The sequence below is a fragment of the Amia ocellicauda genome, chromosome 10 (genome assembly GCF_036373705.1).
Source record: "Amia ocellicauda isolate fAmiCal2 chromosome 10, fAmiCal2.hap1, whole genome shotgun sequence".
Classification (NCBI taxonomy): Eukaryota; Metazoa; Chordata; class Actinopteri; order Amiiformes; family Amiidae; genus Amia; species Amia ocellicauda.
The window spans coordinates 19497238-19523113 of NC_089859.1; the positions used below are offsets into that span (position 1 = coordinate 19497238).

Here is a 25876-nt window from a genome sequence, read left to right on the forward strand (position 1 = left end):
AACTATGCTAATATGAGACAAACAAGACGTGAAAGTGTGCTCTACGGACAGGTACACAAAACGAACGCATTCGCTGAGTAAAACGGGTGTAATTTAACCTGCACATCTCAGGTATAACAATCCACTTTTTGGCAAGTTTAAGTCATCTTCAAGACTATACTTTGGGGCAAAAACGATTCTCTAGCTTAATTGGCGGATAAAATAATATCGAAATACTTCAGTCCATATCGCACCTATAATTCGTCCATAAGGTGAGTCCAGGTTACACAGCCATGGCTTGCATATCTGGTATTGTGTATTACTAATGCTAATCATTATCCTCTTATTCTCAAAGGTGAGGGCGTTTTCAGATCATTCGTTTGAATGACAACAGTAACGTGTGTCCCCGCTTGTGCCCTAGTCTAATAGGCTAGTATTAGTAATTAATGCGCGATCATTCGTGGTTTTCAAACATGAAAGATTAACTTCATATTAATTTACTACTTGTATCAGTGACATTGTAGCGGCATTCCTTAAACACGCCCCCTTCGTTGCGAGTGGCTACGGCAGTGATTGGCAGTCGTGTCCTCCAATGAGCGGTCGGTCTCAGGTCGCTGTGTACTTCCTGTTTGTGAGAGAAACGTGGTTTACCCCAGGAGCTCCAGAGGGATTCCTTACTGCGGATTTGCTCAATAACAACAGTTCGGCTGTGTCTCATTTAATAAGACATATGCGTTTAGGTGCCGTTTATTTTTGTGTGTATTTTATTCCCAGACAGCAGCATGGTGTGGTGCAGCCGAGCGGCTCTGAGGAAGGTCAGTGAAGTTCAAACTGTTTCGGGTTTGTGATTGTGTGTGTGGCGGGGGGGGGGCTGTCTACACGTCGCATTTGATACATTAACGACCAGCTTACAGTCTTGTGCTAGAAAGTGCTGTAAAGCCCCTCACTCGTATCACGCGTATCGGTCACGGAGCGGCTGCGCAATGACGTCATGTTCGTGTTATCAGGAGAGGAACACAAGCGCGGGGTTTAGTTGTGTTATCAATGATGTGATCAGATGAAGATGTGAGCTCACGATCAAATGCGTGTTTAAAGACCTGTGTCCTTTCTACGGGTGGTCTTTGTTTGCTGATGAAGCCCATTCAAGTGTTTGAACTGAAGAAAGCGAGAAGACACTGATACACAGTGTAGTGTGTGTTATAGTGCATGTGCTTGAGTTACACTGCGACGCCACGCAGCCCTTCAGAGGCACGACTCTGCTGTGGCTCTTTCCTGGGGTTTTGCTCAATTAGCGCCACCTTTTCTAAAACTACATGTAAACTGGCCATGTTTAACCTGAGTGGATCTCACCCTCAGTGCTTGTTGTGCTATTGCACAGTCGCCTCCAGGGATCTGACAGTCGAGGTTTCCTGTGGCGACAAAAGGCTTGGAAGACACCAGCACCCTGAGAGTGATGTCAGGATTAATGGCTCTTTGGTTTTCTACTGCATCCCTAAAGCCTTCCATCGCACGATAGGTTTACTAGTATCTCTGGATTGATTAGGAATATAATAGTTCAAGTATTCCCATTCAGTTCCTTCCTGTATCCCAGCGTCGAGGAGGTGTTCGAGTGTCTCGCCCACGGGCCCTGTGCAGGTGCTGGGGGGGTAAGATAGTAATTCACAGCCCACAGCTGCATAAACCCTACTGATGACTTTTCAATTTCCTCCTAAACCTTCCCCCGCAGATCAATGCGGTCAGCCATTGATTGATGTGTGTGTTTATATAAGAAGGAATTGCATATTTCATATTTGCGAAATAAATTGAATTGCTGTGCCATTGATTGTGTCGCATCAGCAACAATCAGCACTTATTACAGATGAACTTTTCCTCCGACGCCTGAGGAATGATGACGTCTTACCCGTGGCTGTCTGCTCTTTCCCCCCGCAGTACGGCAACTTTGTAGACAACCTGCGGCTGTACGTGAGAGGGGGCAGTGGGGGCATGGGCCTGCCTCGCCTCGGGGGCCAAGGAGGGAAAGGGGGTGACGTCTGGGTGGTCGCCAAAGACGGGGTCACCCTGAAGAAAATCAAGGACAAACACCCCCACAAGCGATTCGTAGCCAGCGTGGGGATGAACAGCAGGTGAGTCTGTGGGGGTTTCATCCCCTTGAACCCACGGTTACTGTCTCTCTCAGTGAAGCAGGTGTCGGAGATGAACAAGACGCCCTGTATCTGTTCACCCCATCATTCAGAGTCGGGGGGGGCAGAGTGTTAAATGCTGCAGCTGCCAAGATAAAAGTTTCTGTCTGGGGATAAAGTAGGATTTTATTTTAGTGAGCGGAATGCAAACAGTGTTGATAAACTCCCGGCGTGTGTATTAATCCTGACGGCACTCTCAGGTGCTGGTGTTCATGTGAGATATGAACACGCCTGGAGTGGCGGGGGCTCGGCAGTGTCGCAGTGGTGCGGGGGGGCTGGAGCTGATAAGTCAGAAGAGCAGCCCCCGAGAGGATAAAGAGTGCCGTGCTGAGTGTGCTGTGTGGCTCGTCCTCTTCTGCTGCCATTAACATTGTTCCTGAAGGGAGAAAGAGAGAACACGCAGCAGAGTCACGAATCATGTATCGCGTCATCGCTTACGTCAAGTCAGAACCACGGCGTCACTCTCCCCACGGGACACGCTCCCCGAGAGTCGGGTCACAGAGCTGAGAAGAGCCGAGCCCGGGTCAGACAGAGCCAGGTGTTCTGGGCTCATCTGAGGACTGCCTCCCAGTTCATGTCACTGCTGTTATTCACTCCACTGTGTGTGATGAGTCGGATGGAAAGTGACTCTAATGCCGCAGCACTACAAACTCTCTAAGACAATTTAAGACAACTCTTTAACTCTTTAAGCAATTAGGGAAAACAAAGTGTGTTTGAATCCTCTTTCTCTGAGGTTGAGCACAGATACCAGGTCAGATTTCTGCAGGTGAAATGAAAACTCTTTCAATCCCAAAATGATGCCACAGCCATGAAGGGGATTTAATGAGAGGGGTTTAAAGTTTGTGAACTTAATACGCTTACAGCGCCAATTTGTTACAAAGGGGTGCGGTCTGTGTTCTCCTGTGCTGTGAGTGACGTGTGTTGCGTGTCGTTCCAGTGTGCGTGCTCTGAAGGGTGGCTCGGGAGCGGACTGCGAAATCGTGGCTCCGCCGGGCATCACGGTCATCACGGACACCGGGAAGGTCATAGGTAAACACTGCTCCTCTATCTTTCTCTGTATCAACGGGCAGCCATTTTGGGGGGGGGAGTTGGTGGTCAGGGCTCTGGACTCATGAGGATCATGTACCCAGAATGCACCAGTACAAACCCAGCTATAAATGAGTAATTGTGTGTAAACCTAATGTGATAAATTGTCACAGTTGTAAGTCACCCTGAATAAGAGCCTGATTAAGACGTATAGTAATAATCAGTCCATCCGTCAATCAATGAAGAAATTGATGTAGAAATAGGTTTAGATTTTGCAATTAAACTATAAACCAAACAGGTGTGGGTTTTGCTGGCAGCCAGGCTCGGTGGCACTGTCTGTGTGGTGGGGTCCGGACGGGGGGCTCAGGACCTGTCTGTGTTTCAGGGGAGCTGGACAACGAGGGGCAGCGTGTGCTGGTGGCCCGGGGGGGCCGTGGGGGCTGCCTGGCCTCTGGGTTCCTGCCCAGTAAAGGACAGACTCGGCACATCCAGCTAGACCTGAAGCTCATCGCAGACTTCGGCCTCGTGGGGTAAGAGATCAGTCAGTCAGCTGCTTCCCTTCACAAATGGAGACGCTGGGCACAAATGCGAAACTGTAGTAATGATGCCCTTTCAGGCCTAAACAATGTATACAGACGCACAAATATTTACATTCATATTTGTTGTCAGGGGGGGAAATAAATGAATTTAAAAAATGTGAACAGTTTGTGCTGGTGCTGCTACACATTTCGGTAAGTCTGGCCAATAAACCATCAGCCCAGCTGTAGGGGTGACTATAATGCACCGTTTCTATGTGGCCCTATGGAAGTGCTGCTAACACTAGAACTGGTCAGCTTTGCCTAAAAGGAATCCGATAAAAGATGCAAAGCTCCCGCTCCCTTTTAACCCTGGGTGGAGAAAAACCAAACCCATAAAAATCAGTGATTGTGCAGCTGAGTCCTGCGTGATGGAGAGACGGGAGGCGTTGAGCGCAGCCAAGCAAGTGGCTCAGATAAACGCAGTGCTGAGAAATGCTTGTCTTCAGCATCGCCGCGCCGTCTGAGCAGAGGGCTGAGGACACAACGCACGTGGCTCTGACGTTTATATCGGCTGAAGTGGGCCGGGAACAATAGTGTGGGGGGCAGGGGGCACCGAGAGGGATTATTGATCGACCCGACTCCGGGCGGTCCGTACTTCTGTCTGTCTCCTCTCGTGTGATAGAAAGAGTCATGTTGGTTGTTTGATAACCGTGACGGTTAACGACGGACCAAGCCCGTTTGGTGCTCGTGTACCACCGTTGATTGCGGCCCGAATGAGCCGGGTTCTGAGCCCTGAATCTCACGGCTCTCGTGCCGTGCAGGCGGGTCTCCACGTCACACGCCGATCCTGTTTTCTTGTCCCTCTGTATTTTGTTGTATAGGTTTCCCAATGCAGGCAAGTCCTCCCTGTTGAGTGTGCTCTCCCAGGCCCGGCCCCAGATCGCCAGTTATCCATGTGAGTGTGGATTAAATACACTGACCTCTTTATTTTATTTATTGGTTTGCTTGTGTGTGTATCTGTTTGTTTATTGATCTATGTCACATTCGTAGCAACCTCTAGGAAGATAGAAACCATGACAATTGGCCATCGAACATGGACAAATAGCTAAAATGCAATTCTGTGCTTCATATTATTAGTGTCTGTTAATGTGTTCATAAACGACTATTATGTTTTGTTCATGTGTGGATGTGTTGTCTTTCTGCAGTCACCACTCTGAGGCCAGAGATCGGGAAGATCATGTATGAAGACTATAAGCAGGTGCGTGGGTGTGTGTGTGTTAATAATAATAATAATAATATTATTATTTTCTTGGCAGACGCCCTTATCCAGGGCGACTCACAACATAAGTGCAAACAAAGTGCAAAAATACAGTTAAGTAAAAGGCATCAATCATTACAAATTCAATTTAACTAAAACATAGCAATACAAAATACATTTTACAAATTCCAATTTACACTTTACACAAGTATAGTAAGTGTGTGTGTTTCAGTCATTTCTCAGAGCTGTGTGTTCCTTAGGTGTCGGTAGCGGACCTGCCTGGCCTGATCGAAGGGGCTCACCTGAACAAGGGCATGGGCCACAAGTTCCTGAAGCACGTGGAGCGCACCAGGCAGCTGCTGTTCGTGGTGAGTGTGGCGCGGTGCCCCCAGGCACAGTGCACAGCAGGGCGGCCCGGCGTGTGTCAGCCGCTGTGACTCGGGGCTCCCAGAATCCCTCCTGCTCTGTTGTGCTGAAATTCAGGCAGAAGACGTATTGATTGATTTGTCTTTTCAGTTTTCGTGGCTCCTCTTTGTGGGGTGTCAGTCACTCCTGCACATTGAAAGCTCTGCCCTTTGTCGCAGCATTTGATCTCTTTGAAGCGCATCCGAGTCTCGGGCTGTTTCCACTGTCCCTGCCGTGTCTCGGATAAATTGCCTTTTCTGGCTTTTGTCGAGAGCTTTTAGCCCCGTGGCCCCTTTGATGCTGCAGCACCGGCCCCGAGGGCAGCAGAGCAGCGCCATTCAGACACCATGGCATTGCCTGCCACACTGAGGCCTCGGGGTTGCGTACTGGGCTCTTTGAGAAGATGCCTGTGGGCTGGGAACTGTGGCGGGGTACAGGTTTGTGGTCTGTGACGCAAGAGGGACACAGGGCACACAGGTGCAGTCAGAACAGGATAGGACCTGAAAGAAGCCACGACACCACAGGCAGCTGGGAGTCCAGTACAGGAGGTGTCAGTGGTTTAGTGAGCGCAGCCCACTGCTCAACAACACACTCGCAGCACTGTCCACTGAACAATAGGTAGGGCTGTGTGTGTGTAGTGCGTATATTACACTTACCTTTAACAACGAAATTGCACTGATATTTTGTTTGTTCTTTTTGTTAATCCGTTTTAATAAACAATACAAATACAAATGAACACCCACAATACGTCGTCTTGGCAATGAGAAATGGCTTCACTAGCTGAACTGAGCCTCGCCCTCTGTGCCTTCAGTGTATGTATTGTTTCTTGCATCTTTAAACCTTAATGAAGAGTATGAATCGCAGCGTATTGACAGGATGTGTATTGTGCCGAGAGTCGAGAGCCATCGGGAGCTCAGTGTTGACTAACGAAGGGCTTCTGCTCTTGTTGTTGAAGGTTGATGTCAGTGGCTTCCAGCTGTCGCACAAGACCGAGTTCAGGACGGCCTTTGAAGCCGTGCAGCTCCTGACCAAGGTACGAGAGCCCCTCTATTAAGAAGCTTTATTGTTTATGCTTATTGAATAGCAAGATCTTAATGAAGGCAGATTTCCTAATTAATCATGATTTACCACATTCCTGAAAAATAGAAACGCTTTGTCCTCACGAGCTGCGGAAGAGATTTTAAAAGCTTGATTAATAGAAGTGCATTACTGTGCTATATTTATACACGTGAGATACAGGATGCCTGTTACATAAACTGTTTTGACAAGAGATTGTGACCCTGAATAAGGGTACAGAAATTGCCAGCAAACTTTTGCCCCTTTTGAAAAAACTCTGCTACAACATCCAGGAGCGCTCAGTTCCTGACATGTTATCGTTTTACTCGGAAAAACAAACCTTTGGAAAGCAAAAGACAGGCGTCTGTTTCACAGGTTCAGGTTGATCGGACTCTTGCCGTGGTGTTGAGAGTCGAGTGCCAGTGTCACCTGCTCTCTATAGCGGTGACTTCACGCAGACGCATCACTTCCTGTCTGTCTGTGTGTTACACTCACAGTTTTCTATTCCTCACTGATGGAGCTTAATTACCCAGCGCAGGCAGAGGGGTTATTAGAACTTTATTATTCATGTCACTGAAACTGCACCCCTGTCCCACACACCGTCTGTGATATTCAAATTAATATTAACCAAACCCTACTGTCCGCCACTAGGGCACCATGTGTGCGCGTGTGTAGGGGCGTGGGTGTGCAAACCTGGCCTCGGACTCTGTTGACCGTGAGGCTCGTCTCCCTTCAGGAGCTGCAGTTGTATCAGGAGGAGCTGCTGACCAAGCCGGCGCTGCTGGCCGTCAACAAGATGGATTTACCGAATTCAGAGGAGCGTCTGAACGAGCTGGTCGAGCAGCTGCGGCACCAGGAAGGTCAGCACATTCATCTCTATACATAAATATGTATCAATATACATACAGCAGCTAAAACTTCACAGCCTTCATTTGAAACAGTCAATTGTTTAATTAACGTTGTTTGTTTAACACCACTTTATAAATGAGATCTTTGAGTTTGTTGAATGGATTCAGGTTTAATCATTTTTGACTCCCAATGAATCTCTGAAGGGTCGGAACAGGTCTCTTCTCGGGTTCTATGATGAGTATTGTGTAGATGAGCTCAGCTCATTTCTCTCTCTATTTGGACAGACTTCGCCCTCTTGCTGCCCGAGGGAACGGCTCCGAGAGGCGCCCTGTGCTTCAGACACATCATCCCGGTCTCGGCCTCCACCGGACACGGCGTCGCGGAACTGAAGGCCTGCCTGAGATGGACGCTGGACGAGCAGGCCGACGCCGCGCAGGAGGAGCAGCGCAGAGAGAAGCTCCGAGACCTGCGGCCCCCAGCGGCCCCTGTGGTCCCGTGGCGCCGAGGCCAGAGCCAGACATGAGGAGGGATACCGAGAGCAGGCCAGTGTGCCGCCTGCTGAGACACCGAGAGATGTCGCTAACCCTGAGTCTCCCAGGACGGGTACTGGTCTCTCTGCGTTGGTCTCCCACGTGAGATTGGGTGGATTCTCAAGGGCCACAGCAATCAGGAGGCTCTGGACATGTCTTACCCAGCAGACTGGCATCGCTGGGGCCCTTCAAATAAACTGTTAGTGCGACTTAGTGACCCTGAGATCAGCTCAAGGGCTGCAGCCCAGTCAGCCGCGTGAAACCTGCGTTCACAGAACAAACCCGTCCTAACACTGCTGCGCATTTTATTTAATAAAGGTCCTGAGTCCGCAGCTCTAGTATGGTTTGGAGTTTTTGAAACATCTTTATTGATGGCACTTGGGTGCAGTGCAGGCATGTGTGTTTGTCCCAAATAAGTAACCAACTCTCTGCCTCCCAGCGAGGGTTTCTGCTCCAGGAAGGAGATTCAGCTCTGAAGCTGGCCTCGGTGCTGGAGGAGCTCGAGGACTGAACTGGGCTTCCCGGGGAGATGAGCCGCTTCCTGACTGGAGCCCAGAGGAACAGGCGAATGTGGAGGGAATGTTTAATGGAGCAGGACCAGGGACGATTTCAATGAAAGTTTCATGTTTTATTAAATATATTACAATACTGAATGATATTAATATTGTAGGAAAAACATGGGCATTGATTTACATTGTCACTCTATTATATGTACAGTACAGGAAAGACTGCAGTTGTGAGGTTACAGTTGAAAACCATGTTGACCAAACCGCACAGGAAACGCAGGCAGCAGAGCTGGGCAGGTGGAGGATGGCCGGCTGTCCAGGCGCTTCTGGAAAGAGCACGGTGTGAGAGGCCAGTGGACTGACGTCGTTTAATTGCTTAATACATTCAAAGAAGACGGGTCGGGCCTCGATGGAACGGGGTTGTTGCAGGAGGGAAGCCACTGGCAGAATCATTCACACAGAGCCCAGATGAACGGCAGCGGAAGCCGGGGGTTTTGGCCGATGGTGAATTGTGAAAATATTTCTAAGTCTAGCAAAGCACCAACGCGTCCGTGCCGTTCTGTCCCCGTCAGCGCAGCAGCACACGCACACTGCACCGGCCGTGTTTCTGGAGCGTGAAGATGACTGAAGGACTCGTATACATCTGTATGTGGGACAACCGCTGTCTCTAACATTGAGGACGCAACAGGGGTATAGTAAAGCTAGAGTGCCCTTCATATTCAGTCCAATTAGGAAGCACTGGGTTATTTGGTCTTCCTATTAGTTTGTTTTTATAGCAGAAGGGCCGTGAACACGATGCTGCTCGTATGGCAGGAGAAATGGGCGAGAGGCGGGCGCGTGCGAATGCAAATGCAGACAGGATGTGCTGCGCGTAGCACCAGAGCCCACGGAAAACAAAAGAAAGGACTGAAGGAGGACAAAGCAAGACTGAGGGGACGCAGATCTACAGGGAAGGGGTTCGATGCCCGTCTGGGACGCGTTTATCAGCAGAGTGAGATATAAAGCAGTCTCTGCGTCTCCACACCACAGCACTGTTTGATAAACAACCTGCAGAACATGCTGTGAAACGTCAGCTAATTTTGCGACTTAAATGACGAGGGAACATGTTGGTTCACAACTTTAAAAACGCTGTGAATGCTAATGAAGTCTAACGGCTATAAACTGCACCATATGATCAAAGAAAATAATCTACAGGATCCTGATCAGTATTCAATCACGGAGATGTTGATCATTTACATTAAAAATATATAAAACAAGTACAATTTCATATAGATGAACACAGCTTTCAGTTCAATGAAGACTTCATATTTGTAGTTAAGACATTGTTGTGTTCCAGTGAGTCGACCCCATTCTCCAGTGTACATTCATTTGAGCTCAGTGCGGAGAGGAGCTGCTCTCCTGCCACCTGCTCACCTGATCCTGTCCTCCCGCCTCCAGCTGACGAGGCGTTTCCCGTGCGTTCCAGGGATCGCTGCAGCAGTTCTCTTCAGCCATGTCTGGCCTTTTAAAGGAAACTAAAATGACATATATATTTGTAAAAGGATAACCCTTCACCCCGTGTGATGTTGTTCCACAGAAAAATTCAGTGCTGGGGGGGGGTTGCAGGGCGACACGTCTCTACAGTCGCAGTACAGTGGGGGTCCGGGGAGGAGCGGTCTGGATCTGCCCTCGTCTCTGTGCTGCTGTTTGGGACGGAGCTGAAACAGAGCTTTCTGCCCCCGCTGTGCGTCAGTGCAGTTTACACCCCAGCAACAGCATTGTGTAGAGAGACGCACAACCTTGTCACTGCCCCGCAAGAGGGGGCACAAGAGTCTAGTATTCGATACGCTACACAGTAAAATAAAATGCATTTAAAAAAATCCCCAAACATGTTATAACCTGTGGCTCAACTAACGGGCTGAGACAGATTAAGGGTTTTCACAGGAGAAGAACTAACTATCTTTAAAAGATCCTTAAAAAACAAACTTGCATGTAATTCCAATCTATACATATTTACAATCCAATGTGACGGAACAAAAACGAGCGCTGGAAAGAAAGCCACACGGGACGGGAATGGGCGTGGTCTGCAGCCGCCGCAGCGATGAGGATGAGAGCCGATTATCAAGAAGCTTAAATACAGATCCAGTTCCAGTCCCTACATGTGTCCTTCTCCCGCATGCGTCCTCTTACACTACAGGCATCGTCGATAAACAGTGTCATGCATACAGTGTGGATTTTCTACAGTGATCGCGTGCTTCAAAACATATTAAATAAATCCTGCTTGTAATGACCTGTGGGCGTCGCGTGGCGGAGGAGGAGCAGCGAACGGAGGAGGGCGCGCGGTGTCGGGCGTGGGAGGGCGGTGGTCTGCTTGGTGTCGAGGCTTGTCCCCATGGGTGAGGTCGGGAGCGGCCTGGGATAGGGCGGCGCCGTCCCGTCTGAAGTTGTGCTCTTGGGAGGCGCAGGGGACGGACGCGCGCTCAGCCGGCTCTCCCACGCAGGCGCCCCCAGAGCCACCCCAGGCAGGGGAGGAAACCCTCGGTTCATTTCATAGATTGTTTTAGTTTTCTCTCATATAAAACCGGAAGAAAATTGAGTTCTTACGTCGTTGCTGAGTGAGTCAGAAGAGTTTTAGATAGACGTCTCCCACAGCTGAGGAAAGAGAAAGGAGACAGTTTGTCAGAGAAAGGAAGTGACGTCTGACTCCTTAAAATAACAGGAAGCGCGCCGAGTGTCTCGGTCTGTGGGGCGAGGGTGTTGAGTGTGGATGGGGTGGCTGCAGTGTGGCAGTGAGTGTGACGGTGTTGAGTGTGTAGGTGCTGTAAGTGGGGATGGGGGTAACTGCGGTGTGTAGTGAGGTGTAAGTGTAGATGGAGTAACTGGTGTGCTGGTGAGTGTGTGGTGTTGAGTGTGCAGGGTGCCAGTATTACCCTGGCGCTCTGCCTGCTGGCTTTCCTCTCCTCGTCAGGCAGGGGGGGCATGGGATAGGGGTACTTCCTGCTGGAGGCGATGGAGCCGGTGGAGGAGGTGGGCGACTTGGCGGGAGAGAGAGTCCTGAGAGGAGGAACAACACACACTGAGCATCGCTCTCACACACTGAGCACAGCGCTGGTCTGCTCCCTGACTGCCCCCACATGCACCCCAAACAGCAACACTGAGTTGTGCAGCACAGGTAAACACTCGCTGTCGGCTGCGGGAATTGCAGAGTTTATAAACACAGAACAGGAAACTACGCACACACAACACAGAGCACAGAGCCGCACACACAGACCCACTGAGGGGACACAGGCAGACAGTGCAGGACAGACCAGGCCGCTGGGCACCAAGAGAGCTTTGACACCAGTGTTTAGAGACAGCTGCACTCCCAGCAGTGCGACTGGGACCAACTGGGAGTGCAGCTGGGATAGGGACAGCAGCTCAAGCGGAAGGCAGTGAGGAGGACAGTGGCATGCTGGGAAATTTCTTATAGAAACGGAAGCCATACCAACACATCATAAGGTAAAAATAATACCAACAGCAGCAGCAAAAGCACAACAAGCAACTGATCTGTTATTGAGCAGCGACAGGTAAGGAGGGAAAAGGAGCCGCTTACAGTTAAATGTGTTTGTGTTTAAATCTATCCCAGGCACAAGATGAGAGGCATTTAAACATGAATGTGTGTGTCTGAAGTCACTGAGTGAGCGAGACAATGACTGGGCTTCAACACCCGCCTGGAGAGGACGATCCTGCACTGGAAATGTCTTCATGGAAATTCACAAACGCCTGGAGGGCAGACATTAGGGCTGCTGGGATCATGTGCGTGTCGGGGTGTGTGTCAGTGAGTGTGCGCCAGCGAGTCGGAGGCCCAGTGCTGGCTGCTCGGCAGCCCCAGGTGACAGCGCCGCTCAGTGGGTTGACCAGTGGGTCGACTGGTTCCCATCTCATCCCTCTGACACACTGCCTGCGCAGCTACTCTTCCTGCGCTGCTCCCTGTTCCTTTCATGTCAAGGGCTGCGCTCCTGCACTCTGTCCACACAATCCTCACACTCCTCACAGCCTCCCCCTGCCTGATCCTCTCCAGGGCTCAGCTGCTGCGCTGTGGTGAGTGAGGAGCGGCTCGTCTGAGTAAAGCTCCTTCCACATCGTACATCAAGCACCTTCACGGTCTCCCCCCACCTTCTTCCCTCTCTAAGGAGCTGCTTTGAATCGTGAGATGGAGTCCAGGGGACGAAGTGCAGATAAAACATCTTTCACTTGTCTGCTGCATCCCTTGTAATCTTCAGTAATGCTGCCCCAGGTGTCAGCTCTGGTATAGAAACAGCCACGGCTGCATCCTGGACACAGACTCACTCTCAGTGGGTTTGAGTGCTTTTTAAAGCCCAGCCCTATGTGACGAGCATTAGAGTTATATTTTGTGTAAGAAAACATGCTGGTTCTCCTGTTTTGTACAATCGTCCCAAATCTGGATTAAAGCCACAGGACAGCAATGCCCCGGCCTGGCTGTGGTTTACAGCACCGGAAATGAGGACAATCTGACCAACACCGATTCATCAACACTGCGCTGCAGTGAGATCCGGCTACAGTTACAGAGACACCGGGTGACGGGGGTGTGCTGGGCATGAGCTGAGACAATGAGAGAAGACAGGCGTCCCTGCGTCCCATGCCTCTGTCCAGCCTGCCCAGGAGTGCCGGGTCACTAGTACCACCACAGATGGACGCAACTCAGCGGGGGGGTGGAGGGGAGGCATGCGCTGCTCTGTTACAGGTGTCAGGAGCAGATTAGAGCAGGTGAAGGCCTAGGTGTGTCCCCTCGGGGTCAGGGGTCCGGCAGCCAAATCACTGCAGCGCCGTGGACCCCGTTGTATTAGTACATAACTGGAACTGGCCAAACAAACCAAAAAGGGCAGGGGGGTGGGGGAATAAAAAGTGAATCATCTTTTGGAAATACCTAAGACACGGTCCTTCAGAGTTTTTATTCACATCTTCTACCCACTGAGCTACATTACTTTCTCTTTTGAACCAAGGGCTATAGCACCTGCAGGAGAGGCGGGGTGACATAGAGAGGAGATCTTACACACAGTGGCAGCACGGCACAACACTCACAATCCCCACCAAGATGCAAAGGGTGACGTGCCGAGGGCCACACCAGCCGGGGCCAAACCCCTCACACAGCACCCCGCTCGGGTCCCAGGGCACTTACACGATCAGGCACCTTTACGATTGGATTAACTGCGATTGGCCAGGAAGGTGAGACATTCAAACCGCACCTCGATTGTAACCACCCGGTCAACTGTCACACTCTGTTCATGACCTTTCACCCCCTGAGGAAATGTCCCCTTGAGCAGCTTGTGAATGGCTGAGGTTGACTGAATGGAAATAATCAGAGTGTGATCAGGACTCGCCTCGCTGGCTAAAAACTTAACATCTTACAAGTTTTGACAAATGCATTGGAACCTCAAATCACTAAACTGATCAAGCATTCTTTTCTCAAAAAACAATCGGATCAATACAAGGAATGTGTTTCACCGTCCAGTGGAGTGGAGATCTTCCAGCCCTACAGGCAACACGCTGGTCCTCACACGGTCAGGCAGGTACTCTGTGTTGGAACAGGACCGCACCTGAGGACAGGCTGGGGATTCGTGCACTGCATCCGGTGTTAGGATTCAGTCTGAGCCCAAACACTTGAGAAGAGTCTCACGGTCGTCAGGTCGGACACTTGGGTTGTTACTTGCTCAACCGGTTGAGGTTTTGCTAGAAACACTGGAATGGCACCAACTCAGCAGGGAGGAGCTGTGCGGCGCAATGGGGTTCAGAGCGCAGAGCCCAGAGTCAGCTGGTAAATCGCACAGTTTGCATCTTGGTCACGAGGTCATTTCAACAAGCAGTCGGACGATTGAATCAGCTCATGCTTAAAATAAAAATGGCAGCATTTAAAGAAGAACCACACAACAGTACAACAAACACACACACACACACACACACACAACAAATAAAAGCCAGACCATAACAGTGAGAATCGATCCAATCAATGTGAAACATTAACGCACATCTTTCCAATAACCATTCCATGTATTGAAGGCATTACAAAGAGTGTATCAATGCGTCAGAAGTGTTGTCTCTGAGCTCATGAACCCAGTGCTCGTCATTAACACAGCCGTCTGTATTCAGCAGCACAGACACAGAGACGCATTTGCACAGAGTGCAGGACATGCTGAGGATAAAACAGTCCAGGGCCTGAAACCTGTCTGTTATTTCTGCATAATGAAAGTAATGCATGTGTGGGAGCATCGTCCAGTACGAGACAGGTGTCTGATGGCTGAACCGTGTCTTGGCACGTTGTTTATCCACGACAATCTTGTGAAGACACTTACAGAAGTAAAACACACTCTTATAAAAAGTATATAAAAATACAAAGCAGATAAGAGCAGGAGTCTATTGGTTTATGTAAAATAATCCCTAAACGACATGAGTAATTATTTATATTTGTTTTGGGCAAAACTAGCCACTGACCTTTAACAATGTCTTTGATTTTCTGAAGGATTCTTTTGTCTGGATGTATAATGAGAATTTTTAAGCGGCCTTGTAAAGGTGAAGCTAATAACTTCCCAACCATCCCACACCTCAGAGTCACTCAATACAAAATCAATTGAGCCCAGCGTGTGCAATACTGTGTAAACCCCTGTCAGCTCTGATTGGGCTGCGGATGATTTAGGACCCAAAGCGCTGGGTCACCCACTGCAATAAACACGGTCTATACCGGCCCGGCGCCACAAACATCGATGCCATTCAGATTACAGCTCCTGCAATAAATACTCACTCTGTGGAGTTGGAGCGCGGACGGAATTTCTTCCCTTTCAGTTTCTTCCGATTCCCTCCAAGATTCCCTGGAAACATAAAGCAGAGTCGCCTGAGAGGACAGCAAGGTTTTCACTTACAACTCAGGGGAAAGTCATTAAACAGGCAGGTGAACGTCTCCCTCCACTGGAGATCTGGGCTTCAGTCTCTGGGGGCGAATGTCAGCAGGAACAGGAACTGGCTTCTCTGACTGATGCAGGAGTTCAGTGCAGCACACAGTAGAACACACAAAACAGCAACAACAACCGCAACACAACTGCATGTTTAATTTGATGTGCAGACGCTGGCTGGCATGGCCTCTCCACCAACTCAGGAGTGACAGACCTCCTCTCAGCCTGTAGCTCTGTGAAGCAGGGGGGCACTGTAGTGCTTAGCCTCAGCTGGCTCTGCTCAGCTCACCCTGACCTCTGACCCCTGGACCACTGTCCCCCACCCTGGTCCCCCATGTTTTATAGGCACATCCAGCCACCCGCAGATCATCCGTTTAGCAACACTTGGAGACACTCAATTGTGCTTTATTTGATTTGAAATCTCCTCAGCCCCTCGAAGAGCAGAGATCCTTGAAAGACACCAGAACCTATTTAATCAAACACAGGTTAGCTTTTAGGACCATCTGCTCTCTCAGTTCACTTCCTTTCCCTCCGATTCACAGCGTGCAGAGGGCTTACAATTAAACCCCACAGAGGTGATTTAATGAGTTATTATAGAGGTAATAGAGGAAAAACCACGCAGTTACCTTGCCAGGAGTTACTTCTGGGGCGTCCGTTTTCACAGATGTCGGAGATGTGTTTGGCATCAGGGATTCTCTCACTCCACGAGTGCGACAGGCCGTTCGACCTGACAACAAAACCAGGACCAGTGAGCTGACAGCAGCAACACCAACTTCCTTCAAGGCTTTCAAGGCTTGTTTTTAAGCTGACATGTAGGTCGTGATCTTCAGTAAAATATCAATGGTTTTAATAAGAAAGGCTCCTGTCCTAAATAAACTAAACAAACTGTATATACAACCCCTGCATCAATACCAAATAAAGAGCTCCTTCTAAAGCAAAAACATCTTCATCTACATGTTTGTCACTACACTCAGAAACCTGATCTCCAGCAACGCTTTACTTTGAGGAGCAAACGTTTGCTTTTTTTTAACCCTAAACAAACAACTGACCAATAACAGGAAAGATAAACAGGCACATTAACATTGATCACCAGTAACGGGTTGTTAACAATGAATACATTTAGGAAACAGACAAACAAACACCTTCTGCTGTAAATGAAATGGGACCCTAAAGATTGGACCTTCTGTGAAGCATAGCAGGTAGACGGGTCACTATGGGTCATTAACGGACAAGGAGTCGACCCCCAACTCCCTGAGAGCAACACTGCAAGCGCTTGCCACTGCGACCCAGCGTGTGTGTGTGTGTGTGTGTGTGTGTGTGTGTCTTTTGTCATGCAAAATGGATCACTGACATAAAGTGGTGGCATATTGTTGTACAGTTTGCAAACAGTGACATAAAAAACAGGGAGGGAAAATAAAGAGAAGAAAGATAGCCTGCAGGACAAGCAGATACAAATTGCCCTGGGGGACAGACTCCGGTCCTGGGGGGGGAGGGGAAATGTCTCCTGGTCTTTGTTCCAGGCCAGTTCCTCAACTGGTTTAATTCATTCAGTTCTCTCCAGACTCCAGGTTTTCTTGTGGTGACAGTAAGTCGAGTGACGTGCTACAGGAGTGTGATTTGTTTAAATTAGTGAAAACCTTAAACATCAGAACATCATTGAAGCCACTGGGAGCTGCTGTTGGAAAAAAAAATAAAAAACTCTAATGTGCCCCCGGACCGAGGCCCGACTCCCTGACCTGACACTTGATTGCCACTGCAGAGCCCATTGCTCCTTTCCAGCCAGTGTGCAATGTCTACACACATGACACACTCATTCATGCACACATAGCCGTACATTGAGACACACACCGGGCACACGGGACCGGACGGCTCAATGGCGCTTCATTGTGAGTCTACATTGGTGCCATCTGGGTTGTGATCAATTAGTAAGACTCAAAGGCTATCAATTCCACCTGCAGATCGCTCTGCTCCGTTGGGTGTCTGCAGGCGTCTGTGTCTGCGCAGGTCTCTAAAAGACACCTGAACTCTGGGGCTTTTACTGCCAGGCATCACCCCCTCACTAAATTCTGACACAACTTTAAGAGACAGTGGACTCTATTGTGTTACACCGAGCACTCGGGATCTGGCCAAGCCAACTCCTCATGTGACCAGATATGTGTGGCCAATTGGCACTGCTGTACGGTGTAAGATATTCATCCATGAAGGGCTTGTACTAATGGTAGGTCTTGTGGGAACACTAATGCAGCTCCTAAAGCTGGACTGTGAGGACGGGTCCAGTATCCAGTGACCAACGGCCTCGAGGACAGAGTGATGTCAATATTTAGTTTTCAGCAAAACAACCTTTGTGTGACCGGTGACATACGTCTACAGGAAACCTCAATACAGTGAGCAGGAGGGTGTCAGTGGGAAACTTAAAACGTCAAACACAACACACGAGTGCAAGAATAAGAACAATGTCCGTAACCTCTGACCCTTTCTCTTTGTCTGAGGCAGCGATTTCACATACATTTTGCTTTAATAATGACTATATGGGATTTGAGTAAATTAAAATTCAGTTGTGTCCATGCATACACAGGTCTAAAACCGTGTGAGAAATATAATTTTTATTTGTACAAATTCCAGTTGATAAAAATGACCAAGAGAAAGGTGTGTGGTTACTCATAAATCACAGAATGAAAAGAGGAACAAACGGTCAAACCTGATGCCAAACAATGAAATGTTCTGACTAATGGAGGGGATGGATGGAGTGAAGGAACACGTATAGATCTGAAAATGGGACAGATAGGCAGACCTCTTCTTAGAGCTAGTCGCAGAGTTTGAACTGACTCCGGGAGGCATGTCACTATAGAAGGAGTCCGCGTCCCCTGGCTTTTTAACATAGTCTCCAGGTGGGATTTGTCTACAAACAAGTGAGAGGAAAGACAGGACAGAAGAGACACTGATCAAGACAGAGAAGCCTGTGAGAATCAGGTAAACCCGTACGGCCCGCTCTCAACAGGAACGCAGTGGCATCTCCCTCACCAGCTGATCTGATGCTCAGGATTAAGGGGGGCAGGTTCTCAAAAAGATGTGACAAGCAGGCAAGTGGGTGATTTATATCTATATCTGATAACAGAAGCAAAGGGACTAGACCTCCTATTGAAGACAGATCCGTTGGATCTACTGGGCTCCACTGTGTGGCTTCGGTTCTCAATGGTTGTAAATGGCGGCTGTTTTCTAGTTCAGCTCATCCGTGACAATGCTTGATTCTGAGTGTATGTAGGGGTTTCATATAGATTCAAATTCATATGTATCATTCTATAGTATATACACCAAACGTCAGCTGACGCATTGTCAGAGAGTGTAACGGTCTCAGCACACTGTGCGGTTTTCCACTGTTTTTAATTAGATGCACATTTTTGCACTCCTGCCGACTACGCCAAATGCAGCCCGTGGCTGGTGTGCGTTTGCGACAGCACCCGCTACTGCATCCCAACTTCGCTATAATATAGCACCGAGACCTCGGCAGGATGAGACAGCCACTACGAGATGACAATGACGGGAGCGGTGTTGTGGGAGAGAGAAGCCAGACCGTTTATATTTTCCCGGGGTCTACAAGCACTAATTTATGACCTCTTTAAAGAGACAAAGAATTTAAATATTATCAGTTAATTTAATTTCTCCTTTCATCTGAACCTCAGAGCGTGCAGGTACTGTCTTTTATTTACATCACATTTATTGACTGTTTCCTTACAGGTCACAGGACGTCACTGTAAGAGTTAATTAAGCGTCTATTGAATACTCAGAATGAAGCATTGCCCAATCCTCTAACACAATGAAAGACAAAACCATCTGAAGAACAAGACAAGGCCTGACAGACACTTTGCCCACACAGACACACTGGACAATCGGGAGGTCATCGCACACGGTATGTACAGTGACTCAGTTTACACATCTGAGTTTTGATTCCTAAACAAACAATGTCTTATTAAGAACTTCTATTGTATTTTGTTCGTGTCGTTCATGTTCTTTGTTTTTCAATTAAAAACCAAGTCATTCTTTGTGTTTAAACACAGAAGAGTCACAAGGAAATAATGCATTAGGATGAAGCTGCTGATTTTTGTCAACAGCACTGGGCTCTAATTGACATCTTAAACCGATTTGTTTGGGGGTGTGGTGAAACAAATGCGTGTGTCAGGGTAATACAGAGCAATTTAAATCCATTTAGTGAAAACAAAGTATTGATTAAGAATCAGTATTGTTAGTTCAGGAATGGAAACAGACAAAGGCACTAAAGAAAAACAAAAGAACAGATTGCTATCAAATGACAGGTAAAGACAGGGTGTGTAATTGTGAATTAATAACTAATAACAAGCCTAATTTGTCAAATTTACTTTAATATGAATATACTTAAATCGCTATTATGAATTGCTTTCCCACACTTAACTGTGGTTTTCCCATGGTGTACTACAGTTATAAAGATTGCCATTGTGGAATCAAGGTGTGTGCGATTCTACTGAAACACAAACACATCTCTACAATAAACCCCAACATCAACAGAACGATCGTTTCTTTCAAGCACAGCTTACCTTCGCTGGCGGTAGTTTCTTTCCGAGTTGGAGAACAGAGAGAGAGAAAAATCAGTTACCATTGCAAAGACTTTATAGAGGGCACTCCTGTGTTAATGAAACAGCGTTAGTGAGAGGAACAACAACAAAAAAGTCAGAACACATTTATGATCTCCAACAACATGACATGGATTTATAACCATTTATTGGGATAACACCAATTTATGATCATATTCAAGATATAAAATAGCCACAGTTTATACTCTTACAACATAAATAATTAAAAACAAGAACAATGGTCTATTGTGGAAAAGTCTGATGTTTACGGCATGGCACACACAACAGACACTGATAGAGCAGCATGGTTTACTTACTTATACCCCCACGCTGTGATTCCTAATATCAGAGCCAGCACCAGTATAGTCCCAGCGATGGCGCCTATGATAATATTTGTGCTAATGACACCTGCAGCAGAACAGGAGAGAGGAAACAATTGTTTAGAAATTCGAATACCAGCCGGGACACAATGACACAAATCACTTCCTCAACACTCGGTGGCTCAAGTGACGCCTGGTCTCTCAGAACAGACCCGGACCAGCTATCCCTGAAACAGCAGGCTCTACTCACGCTCTGTGGCCTCCTGGTCCACACTTACAACATCGTTAGATCGGATCGGCCAATTCATAAGGGAATAACACAAAACAAAGAAAAAATAAATAAATATTGCTGGAAAAAACAAGATCGTTATTTGTTATCGTTCAAGTTTGAGGCTCTAAGACACAGCAGCTCTCCAAGCAGCACAACCGCACTCTCTGGGCGACTGTGTCTTAGCTTAGTCATCTGCAGGCGACCACTTGGTGCTGGAATCGTTTATTTATTTATGTTTCATGGATTTATTTTGACACCGATGATGGCATCATGTCCCTCCCTGCAGTGTGGTGCTATGCGTATCCAAGATGTCAACATTAAACAAACGTCTCAAAGTCCCATCATCTTAATTACAAATTGGCAATTCATAGACATTCTGGGATTGAACTTCGTACCAAATAAGTCCTTAAAAACTGAAAGAACATTTTAAGCATTTCACACATTGAGGGATAAAAAAGAAAATCAGGAAACCACAAAATCATCACCAATTGGGATGGGATTGACAAGAGGAGGGATGACTAATTAACTCTCCTGTTGGGGTTTATTTATCAAGCATTTTGCACCGTGATCTGGATTTTGCACACCCTGCATTCGTTACAAAACAGAAGTTAACTTATTTACATTAAAACAAATATTCAAATAGATTATGTTGTTCACTGGAAAAAAAACAGTTCAATTTGCTAGTTAATATGACTCATTACTATTTGTTACACTTGGTGCAAAGGCCTGAATAAATTGAACCTTATATACGATTTCTTCCACATCAATGGTGAATGGTATATAACTTAAAATGTTACCCTTTTCCTGCCAGAAAAATGCATTTAAAAAAAGTTATACATTGATTTGCATGTTAATGAGGGAAATAAGTATTTGACCCCTTCGACTTAGTACTTGGTGGCAAAACCCCTGTTGGCAATCACAGAGGTCAGACATTTCTTGTAGTTGGCCACCAGGTTTGCACACATCTCAGCAGGGATTTTGTCCCACTCCTCTTTGCAGATCCTCTCCAAGTCATTAAGGTTTCGAGGCTGACGTTTGGCAACTCGAACCTTCAGCTCCCTCCACAGATTTTCTATGGGATTAAGGTCTGGAGACTGGCTAGGCCACTCCAGGACCTTAATGTGCTTCTTCTTGAGCCACTCCTTTGTTGCCTTGGCCGTGTGTTTTGGGTCATTGTCATGCTGGAATACCCATCCACGACCCATTTTCAATGCCCTGGCTGAGGGAAGAAGGTTCTCACCCAAGATTTGATGGTACATGGCCCCGTCCATCGTCCCTTTGATGTGGTGCAGTTGTCCTATCCCCTTAGCAGAAAAACACCCCCAAAGCATAATGTTTCCACCTCCATGTTTGACAGTGGGGATGGTGTTCTTGGGGTCATTCCTCCTCCTCCAAACACGGCGAGTTGAGTTGATGCCAAAGAGCTCGATTTTGGTCTCATCGGACCACAACACTTTCACCCAGTTCTCCTCTGAATCATTCAGATGTTCATTTGCAAACTTCAGCGGGCGCTGCAGGATTTCAGTCCTTCACGGCGTAGTGTGTTACCAATTGTTTTCTTGGTGACTATGGTCCCAGCTGCCTTGAGATCATTAACAAGATCCTCCCATGTAGTTCTGGGCTGATTCCTCACCGTTCTCATGATCATTGAAACTCCATGAGGTGAGATCTTGCATGGAGCCCCAGACCGAGGGAGACTGACAGTTATTTTGTGTTTCTTCCATTTGCAAATAATCGCACCAACTGTTGTCACCTTCTCACCAAGCTGCTTGGCGATGGTCTTGTAGCCCATTCCAGCCTTGTGTAGGTCTACAATCTTGTCCCTGACATCCTTGGACAGCTCTTTGGTCTTGGCCATGGTGGAGAGTTTGGAATCTGATTGATTGATTGCTTCTGTGGACAGGTGTCTTTTATACAGGTAACGAGCAGAGATTAGGAGCACTCCCTTTAAGAGAGTGCTCCTAATCTCAGCTCGTTACCTGTATAAAAGATACCTAGGAGCCAGAAACCTTGCTGATTGATAGGGGATCAAATACTTATTTGCCTCATTAACATGCAAATCAATTTATAACTTTTTTGAAATGCGTTTTTCCGGATTTTTTTGTTATTATTTTGTCTCTCACTGTTAAAATACACCTACCATTAAAATTATAGACTGATCATTTATTTGTCAGTGGGCAAACGTACAAAATCAGCAGGGGATCAAATACTTTTTCCCTCACTGTATGATCTAGGCCTATATATATATATATATATATATATATAACTATTTGAAGTTATATACCCTTCAAGCAAGGGATAAGGGGTCTAAACCATTGTGGGCACAGTGATTTACATGTGCTGGCAAATGACCAGGACTGAGAGAAAGTGGGGCATTGGAGGAAGAGAGGAGAGAAGGGTTTGGGCTGAGGCACGAACGCTTCATTCATCAACATGTCAGCATTACTATAACTGTACACTGGGAAATGTGACATGAGACGAGGACAGTACGGACGAAACACCACAGGAAGTTCACAACAAACAAGAACTTAAATCTAACCTCACTGTCAAACCACTCTAGATTTCCCACACAGACATGACCCTGTCAACAAAAAATGAGTGTGAAAACGCTTTGAACGGTCCTGGCCACGAAACCATATCATACATGGGAACTAAAAAAAAAGCACTTAGAGAATGGGCAGTTATTAAAACAATGACATTCTGTAAAATAAATAAAGAAGGAAAAGGACTTAAATGTGTATAGTTTTCATGATATACAGTATGTGGTCCTTATAACACTCAGCATTATTGTTGAGATTTCATTTCCTCGTACAGAAAGGTTCACCTCTAGAACGCATCAGCTGCCCTGCCCTCCTCACTGAACTGTTGCACTAAATGGGAAATCCTGAAGCCGTGTGACACACAAGCCCCAGTAAGAGCAGCTCATGGGACGCAATGGAAAACCATGGCTGATTTCAGGCACTTTCCCATGCTGGGCGCCTCGCTCCTGCGCCCCTGAGTGTCAGGCTGTGGTGGTCATGTCGGAAGAAGGCAGCAGGGAATCATCACAAACCTCCAAACCCCAGAGATGTGGAGACAAGTCTTGTGCACCACGATAACAGATTCAACCGAGCGTGACAGGACAGGGCCGCATGACCTGCATTCGGTGTGTGGAGAGTAAATGACTGTGAGGTGAACAGGTCCCGCGCGCTAGAGCCCTGCATTTCAGCCCGAGCCTGACGGGCCACGACTTATTTACACCCCTCGGGCCGGGCATCGGGCCTGTTTTAGGCTCCTCCTCCTTTTGATATTTTAGACATTCATTCATTAAAAGAAACTATGAGAAGTTGATGATGGTAAAACAAAGGCAGAAAGACGTTTTATAACCTATCACACTGACACGCATGACACAGTCTGCTCACGCACACACACGCACACAGGTTTTCCACGGACAACACGAGAGCTACCGCGCCTGCACAGACCGGCTCGCACGGTGTTAGTGTCCCCGGCAGCGGCAGCGTGTCTTCAGCGCAGCTGGAAGAGGACAGAAGAAACAGGACTGGACTGGACTGTGGATGCTGGGCTTGTTCTCCACGATGCTCTGTAAGAGACTGTTCTTCTGGCTGTAGCCATGTTAAGACTAGGAGGCTGTCTTGTTTTTTGTTTGATTGGACTTTATTTTCATTAGTCTAATTGTTGGAAACTATTGGAAATCAGAATGGACATGTTCTGTGGTGACGCCTTGATTTTTGAGGTAAGATAACCTGCGTGTTTTATTTTAGATCGTACAGCCCGTTTGTTCGTTGTTCCTCACGCTGTTGCGAGCAGCAGAGCAGCCTGGTCAGCTCGTCAAAAATGCCTTATTACTGTGGTGGTGATAATAAACATTTAAACTAACATTGTGTGATATGCTTGAAGTGTTTTATATCTATGGATTTTATTGTAGGCAAGTCAAGTGTTGATTTGAGGGGCTAAATTGATCAAACGTGATCAACTCACTGTCGGCCGCTGGCCACTTGGTCGTCACTTTAAAAAACAAAAACTTTAACAAACAAAAAATGCTCCAAACATTTTTCTAAATTAACCTAATAAAGAAACGAAAATAAATAACTACTTTGCCATTAAAAACAAAACTGAACTATTATGGCTGCAACAGTAGTATAGGCTGTGTAATGGGAAAGAAAAAAAAACAAAAAAAACACGGGCTCCAGTCGGACTCGGGCCAAGATTGTGATCAGCTGTCGGACAAGGGCCGGGCTGGGGCCTGAGCGTCTCGGGCCAGGGCTGGGCTAGGGCCTAGATTTGAGTCCTGTGCAGGGCTTTACCCCACGCAGCTCCTGCGGGTCCGAGACGTCTGCAGTGACACCGGCGCCGCTAGGCGGGCCGTCACTGACTGTGACATCACCGTCTCTCCAGAGGGAATTCAGATCAATGCTGGATTCAGCTGAAAGGGCAGATCCCTCTAGCAGGCCCAGTTGTGCAAGTGTCCCTCCCGAGTCTCTGCTGGGCAGTGGGGACCCTGTCTACAGCCCCAGTCCTCCCAAAATAACCACAGCACTCGGCAGTGTGCAGCACCACTCACAACGCACGATCAGACCACAGGGAGGAATCCCAATCGGCTCGCGCTGTGTCACGGCAGCACAATCATGTTCAGGTTCTCCTCAACGGCTCCTTTAACATTTCCAGCATGTTCTGTTCAGCACGGTCTGCTAGACACAGTGCCAGGGTTTGAGCACATTTAGGTGTGAGACAGACGCGCCAAACAAACGGATTCATAATATTTTCTATAGGCATTTCAGAATGCGTGCACAGTCTGTACACAATGCACACAGTGAGGTACATACCGTTCGCAGTCACCGTTGGGCCGATAACCAAGTAGCTCAGGGGAGAGGTTGTGTTGCAGTCGTCCCCCATCCAGCCCAAGTGACAAACACACTTCAGCTCGTTGCTGCAGACCTACACACACACACACACACACACACACACACACACACAGTAAGAAAGAACATAGAAGATACAGTCATTAAGCAAAGCAGTCCTTTAAAACATCTAAACATCCCAAGTCATAGTAATGGACATAATTATATATTGTTATTATTAATAACAATGATAATATTTTATGAGCATTTGTACTTTCAACGCTTTTAACCGCAGTAATGCAATTAATTGAAGTCACACATTTTGATTTCTGGGTGCTTATTGTGTTGCTTTGTTTGTTTTTTCATCAAAGTGTTTTGTTTTCCAGCTTCATATTCCAGGAGAGTGAACGAGACCCTGACCGTCAGCGGCGCCGCTTCGCAGTGACGAACGCAACTCGTACATTGCACATCAGTCAATACAAACGCAGTTAAGCAACAGCAGCACAATCATCTGTTACCCGCGGGCGGACGGATGCAGATCGACTGCTCTCTCTGTCTGGACAACTCGGGACACAGAGACGGAAGCAATGTGTTCCCCATTAACATCATTCAT

General features: G+C 47.5%; 2 protein-coding genes across 4 annotated transcripts in view; one reads left to right on the forward strand and one right to left on the reverse strand.

Annotated features, from left to right (window-relative positions):
* Positions 1-573: 573 nt before the first annotated feature.
* On the forward strand, positions 574-8133 carry gtpbp10 (GTP-binding protein 10 (putative)). The gene is made up of 10 exons (XM_066715412.1): positions 574-794; positions 1909-2102; positions 3097-3188; positions 3571-3715; positions 4585-4658; positions 4909-4961; positions 5222-5329; positions 6322-6399; positions 7159-7282; positions 7556-8133. The coding sequence occupies exons 1-10, from the start codon at positions 762-764 to the stop codon at positions 7792-7794; spliced, it is 1140 nt and encodes a 379-aa protein (XP_066571509.1). The 5' UTR covers positions 574-761; the 3' UTR covers positions 7795-8133.
* Positions 8134-8414: 281 nt separating this feature from the next.
* Positions 8415-25876, reverse strand: part of adam22 (ADAM metallopeptidase domain 22) — a 66609-nt gene continuing 49147 nt past the window's right edge. The window contains exons 24-31 of one of the 3 annotated variants that reach the window (XM_066715410.1): positions 25249-25360; positions 20152-20242; positions 19799-19816; positions 18022-18129; positions 15857-15957; positions 15083-15149; positions 11217-11340; positions 8415-10938 (exon numbers count right to left, since the gene is read on the reverse strand). In XM_066715410.1, the coding sequence (XP_066571507.1) occupies positions 10918-10938; positions 11217-11340; positions 15083-15149; positions 15857-15957; positions 18022-18129; positions 19799-19816; positions 20152-20242; positions 25249-25360 (642 nt within the window). In that variant the 3' untranslated portion in view covers positions 8415-10917. Of the gene's footprint in view, positions 10939-11216; positions 11341-15082; positions 15150-15856; positions 15958-17928; positions 18130-19798; positions 19817-20151; positions 20243-25248; positions 25361-25876 lie in introns of all 3 variants that reach the window. The other 2 variants (XM_066715409.1, XM_066715411.1) reach the window with 2 other exon arrangements.